We start from the raw sequence: 13,466 nt of genomic DNA on the forward strand, positions 1-13,466 counted from the left end.
ATAAAGTTTGTGGTACACCACATATATTAGTGGTGTACCGCGAACTTTATATCAACATTGGAGTTCGCCATGCAAACCTTCAAACATGACATATAATATGTTAGGTGAAAAAAAAAGGATATTGGAGGTTATTTGAAACTGACAATAAAACAAAAACATCGCATAATACAAACCGCATGTAAGATATAGTTTATTATTGTTTTGTAGGATAATAAAACAAATCCCATGTAATGAATAAATTAGTTTGTGGAATTAATGATCAAGTGGTGATTTACCGGTACTAATACATGCGATTGCCAATTATTTAAATGCTCGATAAATCGTAGTCCATAAAGCAAGCAATACTCCGTTCATTGTTGTATCATTTGTCTCTTTCACAAAGAAGTGTAATTCATCCTGTGCAGGTATTGATTATGGCCATGCGAGCAATGAAGTATGTAATGTAATGAAAGATAGAACCGGTATTGTTTTTAGAATTTTCATTGGCGTTGGTATGTAGCTAAGTATACCATATGGAATGCCCGCTTTAGACCGACATAGGGAAATTGTTGCCTAATAATTTATTTTGTCACCGTAATTTTTTTGTTTTATAGCAATCTGAATTTAATGCCATTTGGATGTGTTTTCTACTATTTTTACATTATTTTATTGCTTTGTATTTGTTGTCTTGTTTTGCCCTGCATATTCTTATGTGTTTTTATTCTTAATAAATGATGATTTTACTACTTCATTCTCTGTTTGGGCTTCTCCAAATACAACAGTCTATTTCGTGCCCAGCTTACCTTGGACAATAGCCTTATTCTCCTCTAAGAGGTAGATATACTCGAAAAGTAGTACAAACAGGTTTAGGAATCGTTAATTTGTTAATGTGCCAATACATATTCTTAATTGTAATTTCATAACAAATTTCTTTGCGATTATACTTTTAACATTGTTGTACATCAAAGAAACTGAAACGTAATGCAAGTAGCTGTTTGACAATAGATGTCATCGTTATTATGATATTTTTTTTATTCTTAGCACAATTCTTGTGATCAAAGGCGAAATTAAGGGTATGACAAGAAATAAATTAATGTAAAATCATCATATCATTCCAAATTGCAGTTGTCTTTAATTCATTGTATTATTTAATTTATTTTATGGAAAAAAATATATTTAGTGTAGTTTACAGTAGTGGTTAATGGATTGGAAGTGTTTGCTAACTTTTGTTATTACATGTAAATTTAGTTCTCAGAAACAATGAATTTTAAAATCAAGCAATTTGCTTCCCAACCGCCTTCCCTTCTTTTCTGATCTGTTTATTTTACTATAGTACAATGCTGTACCAGGCTGTAATTGTTGTGAATACAATGCAACACCCACCCATTTATTGTTTATTGAAGGTGTATTCATAGTTCATGCATGGACTGAAATGTTATACTTGTCAGCTTAATTCATGGAAATTCAGGGTATTGCGCAAACCTCTTCCAAATGGCTTATTATTGGTTCTATCATGACCAGGACTATCATAGCAGGTAATTTATGAAAAATAGAATTATGAAATTGCTGTAAGTTGGGCGAAAAACATTATTTTTTGGGTAAAATGTCAGATTTTACAGTGTAAATCGCGCAAACCTAAAAAAACCCTGCACAAACCTCCTCCAAATCACTTATTATTGGTTCTGTCATGACTTGGACTATCATAGCAAGTAATTTATGAACAAAAATTATGAAATTCCTGTAAAGTTGGGCTTTTTTTTGGGGGCAAAAAACATCATTTTTTGGGTAAAATGTCAGATTTTACAGTTTAAATCGCGCAAACCTAAAAAAAACCTGCGCAAACCTCCACCAAATCAGTTATTATTGTTTCTATCATGACTAGGACTATAATAGCAAGTAATTTATGAAGAAAAAATAATGAAATTGCTGTAAGACAATAATTTAAGAGTAGTTTTAGTGACTTTTGAAGTTGGAAATCCTTGATTGGGCTTGATTTGATTTTATTAAGTTTCATCATAAGATTACAGGACAATATCATGAATACAAATAATTACAAGAAAACATATTAAAAACAGCATAAACATACAAATCAAACACGCATTTAACAATAAAATATGGCAGAAGATATACGTGTACAATTGAAAATTTTTTAAATATGAGACAATAGGAATTGGATGACATTTACAGCATGAACCTAGAATACTACACACTCAGTACTAGGATATTGTTTTATTTTTATTAGGAAATATCAAAAATTATCTCCCCAACTGGCACTGGTATCAATAATGGTCACATTGATAATATAAATTGATACTTGTATAAACAATATTTAATTGTCATTCGGTAATTTAAATGTTGATTTTTTGTTAGAGTAGTTTATTCACCATTCTGATAGAGTTAGGATCCTGAACATACAATGTTAATAATTATGAATAAATAAAAACTATAGACTGGACTTGACTGGAAGGAGCGGGCAGTTGAAATGTGTCTGGGTTGTAATGTAACCAGACAGATTATCCAAGTGACCTTGTACACCTAAAGACAGCGTAATATCTGAAGAAATGGACTTTGAGGAAGACACTGAACATTGAACCAGATCAAAGGATATGTTTAAGTAATTAAGTATACAAGTAGCCAGGCAGATAATGTGATTGACCTTGAAGTTGCATCACACCTATGTTTAGAATATAAATGTTTGATTGTTATTATTATGGAATCTTTTGAACTCTTTAGCATGACATAACATCAAACAGATGTTTGAGGAATTGTTATTCCCCGGGGGGAAGATGGAATCGCCGCACGCACCACGTTTAATGTCCTGGTTCTGGTGGAAAAAAGTAACAGGTTAATAACCATGTGAATAAATTATCCCTAATTTCTTGTGAGCAGAAACAGGACAGTTTTTTAATAATCGGTTAAATGGCAGCCTGGAAATAATGGTAAACAGCAAATCGATTCGATTGTTGCCTTTTATTGTTGTTCATTGTACTGTGAATTGATTGCCACAGCGGCACGTGTTCATGGAGATTCTTCATAGTGTGTTAATTATTAAGCATAATCTGATTTAGTTACAGATCAATCATTGTATGTATTTGTCACACATAATTTCACCATGGTATATTAATATACGCCCTGATGCGTTAATTGTTGAGGGGTTATTTTTTGGGGTGGGGGTGGGAGGCGCGTTTATTTGAGGGAGGCATTTATTCTGGGGAGGCTTTTCTTTTTTTGGTGTCATATGGTAAATTTATTGCGACTACAGAGTGTTATGTGAGTGGTGGTTGGGTATGAAACTAAACCTGCAAGGAGAGAAAAAAATTTAGTTATAATCTATACTGAGGCAATGGTGTTGATAGGCTGTACTTTTCATGTCATGATTGTCCCATAAATACATTAGCCAATTAAAAACACATCAGTAAGTCATGTGGATACAAGGTATTGACAGCTGGCAGACATAATAATCATGTCACAGCAGCAGACACTTGTGAGAGTTAGATGCTGCGCATGTGCTTATAGATAGTGCAAGTGATTTGTGAAGATAAGTGAATTATAAGTGGGAAATCTGAAATCGGAACCGCAGTACTGTAGATACATATCAGGTATGTACTGTATTGAAATAGAAGTTGTTATTATTGGATAAGCGTTATTGATAAGTTAGAATGTGAACAATGTTACAGTGCTATATTATAATTATTAATTTTTTGATTATGTAATATTTAAAATTTGGTTGGTTATGATGTGTTTTAAATTTGAGTTCATTTTGAATGTGGGAACTACAGTACATGATTGATTTGAATTGAAATGAAGTTGAAAGAAATAATAGATTAATTGTAGTAGTGTATGTATAGTAGTAACCAATATTCATTACAATACAAACAGCGATGAGTCAGAGTTATGATTGTGGAATTCAAGACCTTATAATATTATATTATAAAATAGAGGGGGCTATACACAATTTTGAGTATAACAGCAATCAATATTATCTACTGAATCATTATCTAATGGAAATAAAGTAATACTGACTGAACAATCAATGGTTCCCATACACAGAACACGCACCTGTAAGTGTAACATATGCAAAAAAATGTAACTGTGTTACCAGACAGAAAAAGTATGGTCGTTTCGTTTTGCTGATTTCTGTGTCATTTCCAGGGCAACTACTGTAGATGAAGGACGGTGCCATTTTATCATGAATATTATGTGGAAATGTACAATTACCAAAATTCGCTTAGCCACAGGTCTAATCGTGGGGTTCTGTGGCTCAAATATTTGGTGTCTGAGACCCCTAACAAAATCCTGGATACACCCCTGGTCTGTTCAGCGGCGATATCATTAAATGATTTGTATTTGGTAAACACGTATTTGTAAAAACTAGCATCAAAACATTTTAACAAACATTATTTTGTTTATTTGAAATGTTAAGGAAGTATATAAACCTGACAATATATACTGTAATGTTATTTAATAATGTAAAACCTGGCCAGAAATGTTTTTGTATTGCTGTTTGCTAATCGTAACATTAATGGATTTAACATTAATGTATTACAATGCATGCTGAGGCTACCTAGATAAACGAAGTGGAACACCCCCAGTGGTGGCGCCAGCTACGGGGGCTCTAGCCCCCTCGTCGGGGAGCCTAGCCCCCCCGTCGAGGAACATGGGTGCTTTTTGTCGGGGAATATAATATACAGTAAAAAACGTTCGCGTTCACTTCATATAGCTTCAGCGCCTAGAAAACCACGACGTTGCAGACCGTGAGAGTACGTCAAAGGGCTATTATGCACTTTTATGCATTCATTATTGCCAGCGATCTAACTACTAAACAATTGCTAGTACGCACTTGTTTGGCGGTATCCGTTTGTACGAATCGTTCACCGTTGGGTCGAGACGTGTGATATCATGTTCCATCCAGGGACCAAAATGTGTAATGTAGTTATTTTCCAGGCGAAGTTTACCGACGGTTACCGAAGGGAACATGGGTACTTTTTGTCGGGGAATATAATATACAGTAAGAAACGTTCGCGTTCACTTGGTAGCTTCAGCGCCTAGAAAACCGCGACGTTTCATTGACCGTGAGAGTACGTCAGAGTGCTATTATGCAATTTATATGCATTCATTATTGCCAGCGATCTAACTTACTACTAACAATATCTAGGTAGGCACTTGTCTGGCGGTACCCCTTTGTAGAAATCGTTCAATGTTGGGTGAGACGCGTGATATCATGTTCCATCCAGGGACCAAAATGTGTACTGTAGTTATTTTCGAGGCGAAGTTTACCGACGGTTACGTCGTGTACTGTGTCGACGTACGCTACACTACAGCAAAAATGAACACCAATTTTTCTGTACCGTGGGGCACCTAAAATAAATATTTCATCCATTACTAAACAAAAAAACATGCCATTTTCGCTTAGCCAACATCTTATTATAGCTAAGTTATTAAATTTTCAATGTCCTGTATGTCATGAATTTCTCACCACTCGGAAGTCCAGATGGTACGCACGCATACACTTGGGAGGAATAAACTTATTTCCCCGACTGAAAAAGGTCTACGCTTGCGTTTTTTAGGCTTCTATTCTAGGCCTGATGTTTCCAAAGTATAAAATGCAATTTTTTGAAGACCTGCAGCTCTAGTTTTAAACATTTTCTTAGCTCAGCCCCAACAATAAAGCTGGTCATATTTCGAAGTACAAGAAGTGCATTTTCCGGGACTGAACATCTCTATTTTTCAAACATTTCTTAGCTCAGTCACAACCATGATAGGGACTTATATATTTTGTTTCATGTTTTGAAGTATAATAAGTCCAATTTCCGGGACCTCCAACTATATTTTTCTAAATTTTCTTTGTACTTTTATTTTTTAAATTGAACAATATAGATTGAAACAGTCATCGCGCATCGTTTTTTTGCACGCAGTATTTTATTTATGCAATATAAAAAATGGAAAAAATGGCTACCCTAAATCTGATTAAAAAGACCTCAAATGACGCTAGAACGCGTTGCTTCCGGGGGCTTCGCCCCCTGGACCCCCACCGGGGGCCCTTGGCAGCCCCTGGCCCCCAGCATAGTGATGCTCGCTTCGCTCGCATAGCCCCCTCGTCGGGGAATGTAGCCCCCGCATCGGGAAGATCCTGGCGCCACCGCTGAACACCCCTACCTGTCCGGTAGGGCACCCTCTAGTGGCAACGTATCAGCGTCGTCATGAAGACCTGTTGTTGAGTGGGCAGTGGGAGGGTGTGGCAATCATAGACTAACAACACCATTTCTGGTTGGTGTAGTGTACTGTATTCATTCCTAGCTTACGTGGATAAACTGACATAGACGAAAAATGGAATAATAATCGGTGCAGATACAAGCAATTTAAGTTGAAAACATCATTAATGGAATATTTATGAAATTAAAATAACACAAATGTATATCCAGTGTCTATTTCGTGCCTAGCTTACCTAGATAAACCAACAATAGCCCCTTCTCCTCGAAGAGTGAGATATAACTCGAAAAGTAGAAGTTTTCATTGAATTCCCCTCTCCACAAATGGTATAGTCCATGAACTATGCCCTCAAGTGGGAGCCTGCCCACAAACCACCATCATCATTTCTTTTCGAGACATGAAAGAGTAAACATGTCTTCAAAGAGCTTGCACAGTTTCTTGCTGTTGCAATAGAGTTTTGATACTGAGACTGCTGCTATATGAAGCTAAGTAGTTTTTCTTGGTTACAGAGATTCATATCCAGTATTATGTCCTTTGAATAAGATTTGAGTGAAGTCGTACTAGTAGTACCAGAAGGAAGATAGAATGAGCTTACTTCCTTATATGCATAGTATTATATTTACCCACCCATGAGGGAAGTAATTCATAACCTGTGTATACAAAGAGTGTACTGTGTTGAAAGGATATAAAACATCTATGCAACTGTTAGTGGTTAGGGAAATACAAAATAATGGTTCACTGAATAGTGAGATATTATCTGTATTTAAGAGGAACTATATAATAAGCAAAAAATATCAATGAGTATTTTATGTACAATGTAGAAGAGTGTGTTTCTGCTGCATGGAAGGCATCGATATGAGAAATAAAGTTGTATATAGACTGCATTTTGTGCTCCAAACTAACCGGTGAAATGAGTGGTTGGTCATCGAATGAAAATGTGAAAATACCCAAAAAGAGAAATAGAAAGAAAATGAACCTGTTGCCTCTGTTGGGTAATCAAATACCGTGTTTATACGGGAAGAGCAATATGTAGGATGCAGAGAGATCCAAAGGTTTACCTGTAGTTTGGAAACGATCAGTGTCCGCCCCTTAAACGGATTTTTGATTGGGCAATTGGCATATTGAAATGTTTAGTAACAGCAGTGGGTAACAAAACAAAACACTTCACACTTACAATACTAGGATTTGTCCGGGAGAATATATATATATATATATTTGTGTGTGTCTTAATGCTGTGTGTGATTTACAGTAGGCTAATTTCACTACAAGCGTGTGTATGCTAATTTGGTGTAGCCTTTCAACTAACAATAGATTCTGTTGACTAACAATAGAACAGCAACGCCAGAAACAAATTTGAAAAGAAATAGGTTTTTTAAACTACTCGTATCAAAAAACCTGTAAATTAAATCAATTTATATTGTAAGATTACAAATCACAAATTATAAGTTTTGCCTCTTAATTGTAGAAAAATGAAGTTTTTTGGACAAGTAGTTCTTGAGAAAATGCAATTTCTGTTGACTTGTTACTTTAAGACTGCTCGTCTGTCCTATCTTTTAACACTAGCATGTCTGAAAATTATATATATATGAGAATTGGGACCGTGGTCCGGATTGCCTCCAATATTTAATGGTATGGTCCTTGACCACAGATCTATCTGTATATTCATTTTGTAATTAGTTTTTGAGTAATCCTGCTAACAAACAAACAAGCACACACACACGATTGATTACATATACTTCCTTGGTGGAGGTAAATTAAGCAATGTGTAAATGAAGGTATGTATATAAGAGGCACCAATTTGGGGAAACATAACAATAGAGTGAGTGTAGACATTATATGTTTTGATTCATTTTAATGTCAGACATAATTCCAGTTTACGCAAAGAAAATGAAAAACTTAAAATAGTTAATGTATTTTTTATTTAACAATTCATGTAGTATGTTACAGGATGATTAAAGAACATTTATAGGACCAGTGTGAAAATTGTCTTTTTGTTTTGTAGGAAAAATGAGTCATGAAATGGAATTGAGAGTCATCAAACTGAATGGATTGAACAGGTATCTTGTTAAATTAATAGAGCAAGGCAATGAAGTAGATGAAGAACAGGAAGCTTTGTTGTGTGCAATGACCATAGACATGACATGTCTGAGAAATGAAATAAGAAATTGTAAATGTACAGTTGAATTATATCAACAGAAGTTTGAACAAGTAAGTATTTATTTATCCAGGTAAGCGGCATCAAAGTTGAGACATAATTTGTAGGCAAACTTTACATTAAGGAAGAATAATATAAGTAGAAATCTGTTCTTTTTGTTTTGGCAGCTTCAACTTCGTATACATGAAGATGTTGACGATGAAATTGGCAAATTGATGGGATTGGCTAAAGCAGTAAGTATTTTGTATCTGAACATAAAGTTATTTATCCTTGAAATGAGAAGAAAAAGTGACGCAGTTGAACAGACAGCTGTAGCCTATATGTTGAAATTGAAGTGAAGTAGTGAAGGGAATCAATGGCATAGTTGTCATGCAAAAAAGGAAGTTAATGAGTGCATAATATTAGCAATAAAATATTCATATTCATATTCATATTCATTTATTATCCAGATAAATAATAACAATAATACAAAAAGCATAAATTACATTAACAAAAACAAGCATAGAAAAAACGCAGAAACTATCCTGGCGGATTGTCAAAAAGCAAAAAATATCGCTATAGAAGACTCTCCTGATAGTGCTGGTGGCAAAATAACAGAAACAAGGTTAAACATTTAACAATCCGGTAACATAGAATAATATTAATAATAATATATTGAAATTATTTGTTTAGCTCAGCAAGAAATATGTAGATGTTGTGAAGCAGCAACATAATATGTGGAAGAATGGATTGAATGATTTGTGAATGAGTCAGGAAAAAGTGCAAGAACCTACAAATGTATGGGTGAAGACACAAGGGGCGAAATCCATGAAAGTTGTACATAAATACGTATGCTGAGTTCCAGCCCTGGTAAAGAAGGAGGGATGGATTCGCCACTGCCTGTGTGTGTAAATAGTGTGCGGGCTATATTGTCAGCACCCACCCCCTCAGCACAGATCGTTATATTGTATATTAATTATAGTGTTTGAAGGATCTTTGCCTTGTATGTTTTTAACATATTGCTACGACCTTTAGTGTACATAATGTAGCATCACGATATGGGCAATTTGTTGGTGGTATCCTCTATTGTAAATACATCCTTTGATCTTGTATTATATGCAATTAGTTTGACTGTAAATAGAGTAGAGAATACTTTGTTGAAGGCATATATGTGTATATGTACAGTATATACTCAGAAGAAAACAACAAATTAAAGAAGTTCCGACAGTCACATTTGAGTGTCCGGACCAGTGCACTTAGTGTTTGAAAATGTATGTTTTGATCAGTAAATGTTTGTAAATTGTATTGACGTTGATGCTATGGTAGTAGCAGTTAGTAGTGTATATTAACGTACCGTAGAAGATCACCATTGAGAAACCCCTAATCTGGAGACAGTAAAATTCTTCAGAATTTTTTTAGTGTTTATGATGTTTTGGGGTGGAATTAGTTGGGTTTCGAAAGTGTCGCCCTATAGAGGTTGTACTGTCTGACAAGTAATACGGCATTCATAATAATACATAAGTTGATGTCTCTGTACAGTAAATTGTATTATATAGGAGATGAGTTAGAATAGAATGGTAGGATAAGTTTGTAATATAATTAAGTAGTAATATTCATATATCTTGAACAATTGTTTGAAACAGTTCAAGAAATGGAAGATGACATTTACATTGAGTTAAATGGTAACGATAAATAGGAACTGTTTCAGAGATAGGATAAAGAAGTAAAAGAACTTCTTATACCAACCCATAAACAAGAAAAAGACATATAAACATGTGCATGACATATCATTTGCTAATGATAGAGATATAAATAGTTAGAATAGAAATAAGTAGAAGAAATAAAAATGGAACTGTGGCACATTATGATTGTGTTTGGAAATGTATGTTTTGGTAAGGGAATATAAAATATTGTAGTCAATGTATATTGAATCAGGAAGGGATCTGTAAGCATGAGTAAGTCAACAACTGATGTTTTCTGTAAAGTTATGTAACATTATTGTAAAATAAATGATATTGATGATTTTTAATGACCCTGTTATGGCAAATTGAAGCAGACGAGAGGCAACGGTAATAGAAATATATATTCAATCATTCATTCATTCATTCATTCATTCAATATTTTATTTGGGAAACTGTGGTCCATAGAAAGTAAATTACATATAAATGAAATAAATAAAAGAAACAAAATTACTACTACTCATCTCAGGATGGCATTCCATCTGGAGAGCATCTTCGACTTAACTAAGACGTTGCTTATAATCGTTGAGATTGAAATATTTTTGCTTGCATTAAGTCTACACATCAGGCCATATATATATACTTCCAGATCATTAACATTTTTCCATTGATAGAGTTTCAATATTAACCACCATTTAAGATGCGTTTTATCTACCAAGCTATCTGGTGTACTCTTTGTCTTCACAATCTTTTCACTAGCATGTGCCTCCTTTGTTTTTATTTCTGTTATTCCAATTCACCCAGGCAGCGCTTGTGTGCTTATTGTACTGATTACTTTGTACAACTACGGTCAATTGCACTGATGAAGGGATAGTGTAGCCCGAAAGCTGTGCTTCTTTTTCTGGATGATATAATTTATCGTTTTATTTAGCTTTTTGCTTGTTTTTTATTTCCATAGAGAACCAGCCACTGATACCCACAGCATTGTCAGTCCATATCTTATTTGTATCTCCATTGAGATCCAGCCACTGATACCATTGTCATTTTGTCAGTGCTTATTTAATATTGTCGTTATGTTCAGTAATTTGCAATTTGATATCTATGGTGTCAGTTGACAGCATAGGTTGTAGACAAGAACGAGTGTCAGGAGTGGTGAAGTTGGCAAGGAGAAAAGAAGGATGGCTCACCAAAGTGAAGGTGGTAACTGGAGTCAGTGAACAGCATGTGACGGTGAGATGCGAGGCTGTTTGCGGGGCCGGAGCAGGTGAGAAAGGGACTTTTTACTTTGGATAATATAGATTGAGATTGATAGATGCAGCATTGTGTGTATCAGCTACGTTGATGTAGCGTATGGAAACACGTATGTATGACACGACCGTGAAGATGTATAATTGAATTGCGTAGGTGAAGAGATACAGAGGAGAGTGAAGGCCGTTGATATTTGGAATTGATGGTTGGGAGGGCTTCTATCGGGATGGTCCGAGAGAGTGTTTGGAATGGCCCCTGAAGAAGTACGCACACATGGGCGTGTGGGGAATAGGGGGGTGTCGACGCAGACGGGAATATTGTGGACTTTGCAAGTGGAACGCTGGAACATTTGGCAATGTGGGCAAAGAGAAAATGTGTTGTTGAAGTGGGCAGTAATGATTAGAATTAATAGAAATATTACTTAATGAATGCAAAAGATACATTGTAGCAAAGAAAATATACGCGAACGTAGTGACGTACGTATCACACGCACGGGGTAATCGTAAGAAGTTGCGTTGAATGTGGACCTTTGTAACTTTTTGTAGTATGTGATCGGGGGCTGAAATATATCATATAAAATATAGGCGAGCGTAGTGACGTACGTACCCCACGCACGGGCAAGCGGTGATCGTATGAAGTGGCGTTGAAGTAGGACCTTTGTAAGTTTTTGTTGTATGTGATTGGGGCTAAAATGTATTATATGAAATATACGCGAACGTAGTGACGTACGTACCCCACGCACGGGCAAGCGGTGATCGTATGAAGTTGCGTTGAAGTAGGACCTTTGTAAGTTTTTGTTGTATGTGATCGGGGGCTAAAATGTATTATATGAAATATACGCGAACGTAGTGACGTACGTACGGGCAAGCGGTAAATGTATGAAGTTGCGTTGAAGTAGGACCTTTGTAACTTTTTGGTGTATTTGATCGGGGGCTAAATTGTAGCATAGAAAATATACGCGAACCTAGTGATGTAGGGACCCGACGCACGGGCAAGCGGTAATCGTAAGAAGTTGCGTTGAACGTGGACCTTTGTAAGTTTTTGTTGTATGTGATCGGGCGCGATGTTGTTAGTGCAATGGTGGGTAGACTTGTAAATATAGTTGAGTTGGAAATGATGCGGAATGTTGCAAAGGGAGTATACATACTTATGATGACGTTAATAAATGCGTAGAAAGTAACTTCTGTACACGTGTCGGGTGGTCCCTGTAAGGAAGTTATTATCCAAGAATGATTAGTAGGCCTAATAAGGTGTTCTCCTCCTCCGAATGTAAGATGTTGAATTTGGAAATGATGCGGATTGTTTCAGAGGGAGGATACCGGCCGGTAACTATTAATAATTGTGGTTACTGGTAATAAATTCGTAGAAAGGGACACCGCCAGTAATGTTCAGCCTGTGATGGTCGCTGTAAATTAGAAGTTTTATTATGATATTGAATAAAACAGTAAAGATATTGCTATGTAAAGTTTATTTTATTGTTTTAAGTCTATGATACGTAATGCGGACGTATAGAAACAGTGGGGGGGGGGGGGGGGGATAGAAGAAAGGAAATTGGAAAGAAGTTGCCCTGGGAGAGATTCGAACCCACAACCCTGTAGGCCGTAAGCACACGTTTACTACATTGAGTCATCGCGGCAAGTTAATAAACTGAGTGGGTTATTTAGAAATTGAGTGAGGGAATCATTTTAAGCGACCAATGAGAACGCAAGAGACGCGTACGTATTGTAATTATAATATGTTATGTGAAATGATGGTGATTTGTGGAAATGGTGGATATTATGTTAATGAATGCATGAAAAGGGACACCGCCAGGCAAGTGCGTAACTATGAATAATACGTAGAAGCGGAGGTATGAAAACAGTGGAGAAGTAAAAAGAAAGGAAAGCGTAAAGAAGGTGGCTTGGGATTCGAACCCACAACCCTCTGGGCTGTAAGCACACGTTTACTCCATTGAGTCATCAAGGCAAGTTAAAAGAATCATTGGGTTAATTAGAAATTGAGGGATGGAATCATGTTAAGCGGCCAATGAGGAAGCAGGATGCGCGTAGGTTAATAGAGTAAAAAAGGCAGTGGGATTTGAACGCGTCACCCTGGCCATTCAATGAACTCAGTGGTTGACTATAACAGACCAATGAAAAGGTAGGAGGTGGATAATGAATATGTAAATAGATATGGAAGTATATGTATGTGCATAATGTTGATGGAAGTAGGTTGGT

General features: G+C 35.9%; 1 protein-coding gene across 3 annotated transcripts in view; it reads left to right on the plus strand.

The window, feature by feature from the left end:
- LOC144855386 (uncharacterized) overlaps positions 1-10,186 on the plus strand; it is a 34,153-nt gene extending 23,967 nt beyond the window's left edge. For 2 of the 3 annotated variants that reach the window (XM_078713235.1, XM_078713234.1), the window contains exons 2-4: positions 8,192-8,397; positions 8,512-8,577; positions 9,017-10,186. In XM_078713235.1, coding sequence (XP_078569361.1) covers positions 8,197-8,397; positions 8,512-8,577; positions 9,017-9,088 — 339 coding nt within the window. In that variant the 5' untranslated portion in view covers positions 8,192-8,196 and the 3' untranslated portion in view covers positions 9,089-10,186. Of the gene's footprint in view, positions 1-6,440; positions 8,398-8,511; positions 8,578-9,016 lie in introns of those variants that run through there. The other variant, XM_078713233.1, reaches the window with a different exon arrangement.
- The last annotated feature ends 3,280 nt before the right edge of the window (positions 10,187-13,466 follow it).

The sequence above is a fragment of the Antedon bifida genome, chromosome 11, assembly GCF_963402885.1.
Source record: "Antedon bifida chromosome 11, ecAntBifi1.1, whole genome shotgun sequence".
Taxonomy (NCBI): Eukaryota; Metazoa; Echinodermata; class Crinoidea; order Comatulida; family Antedonidae; genus Antedon; species Antedon bifida.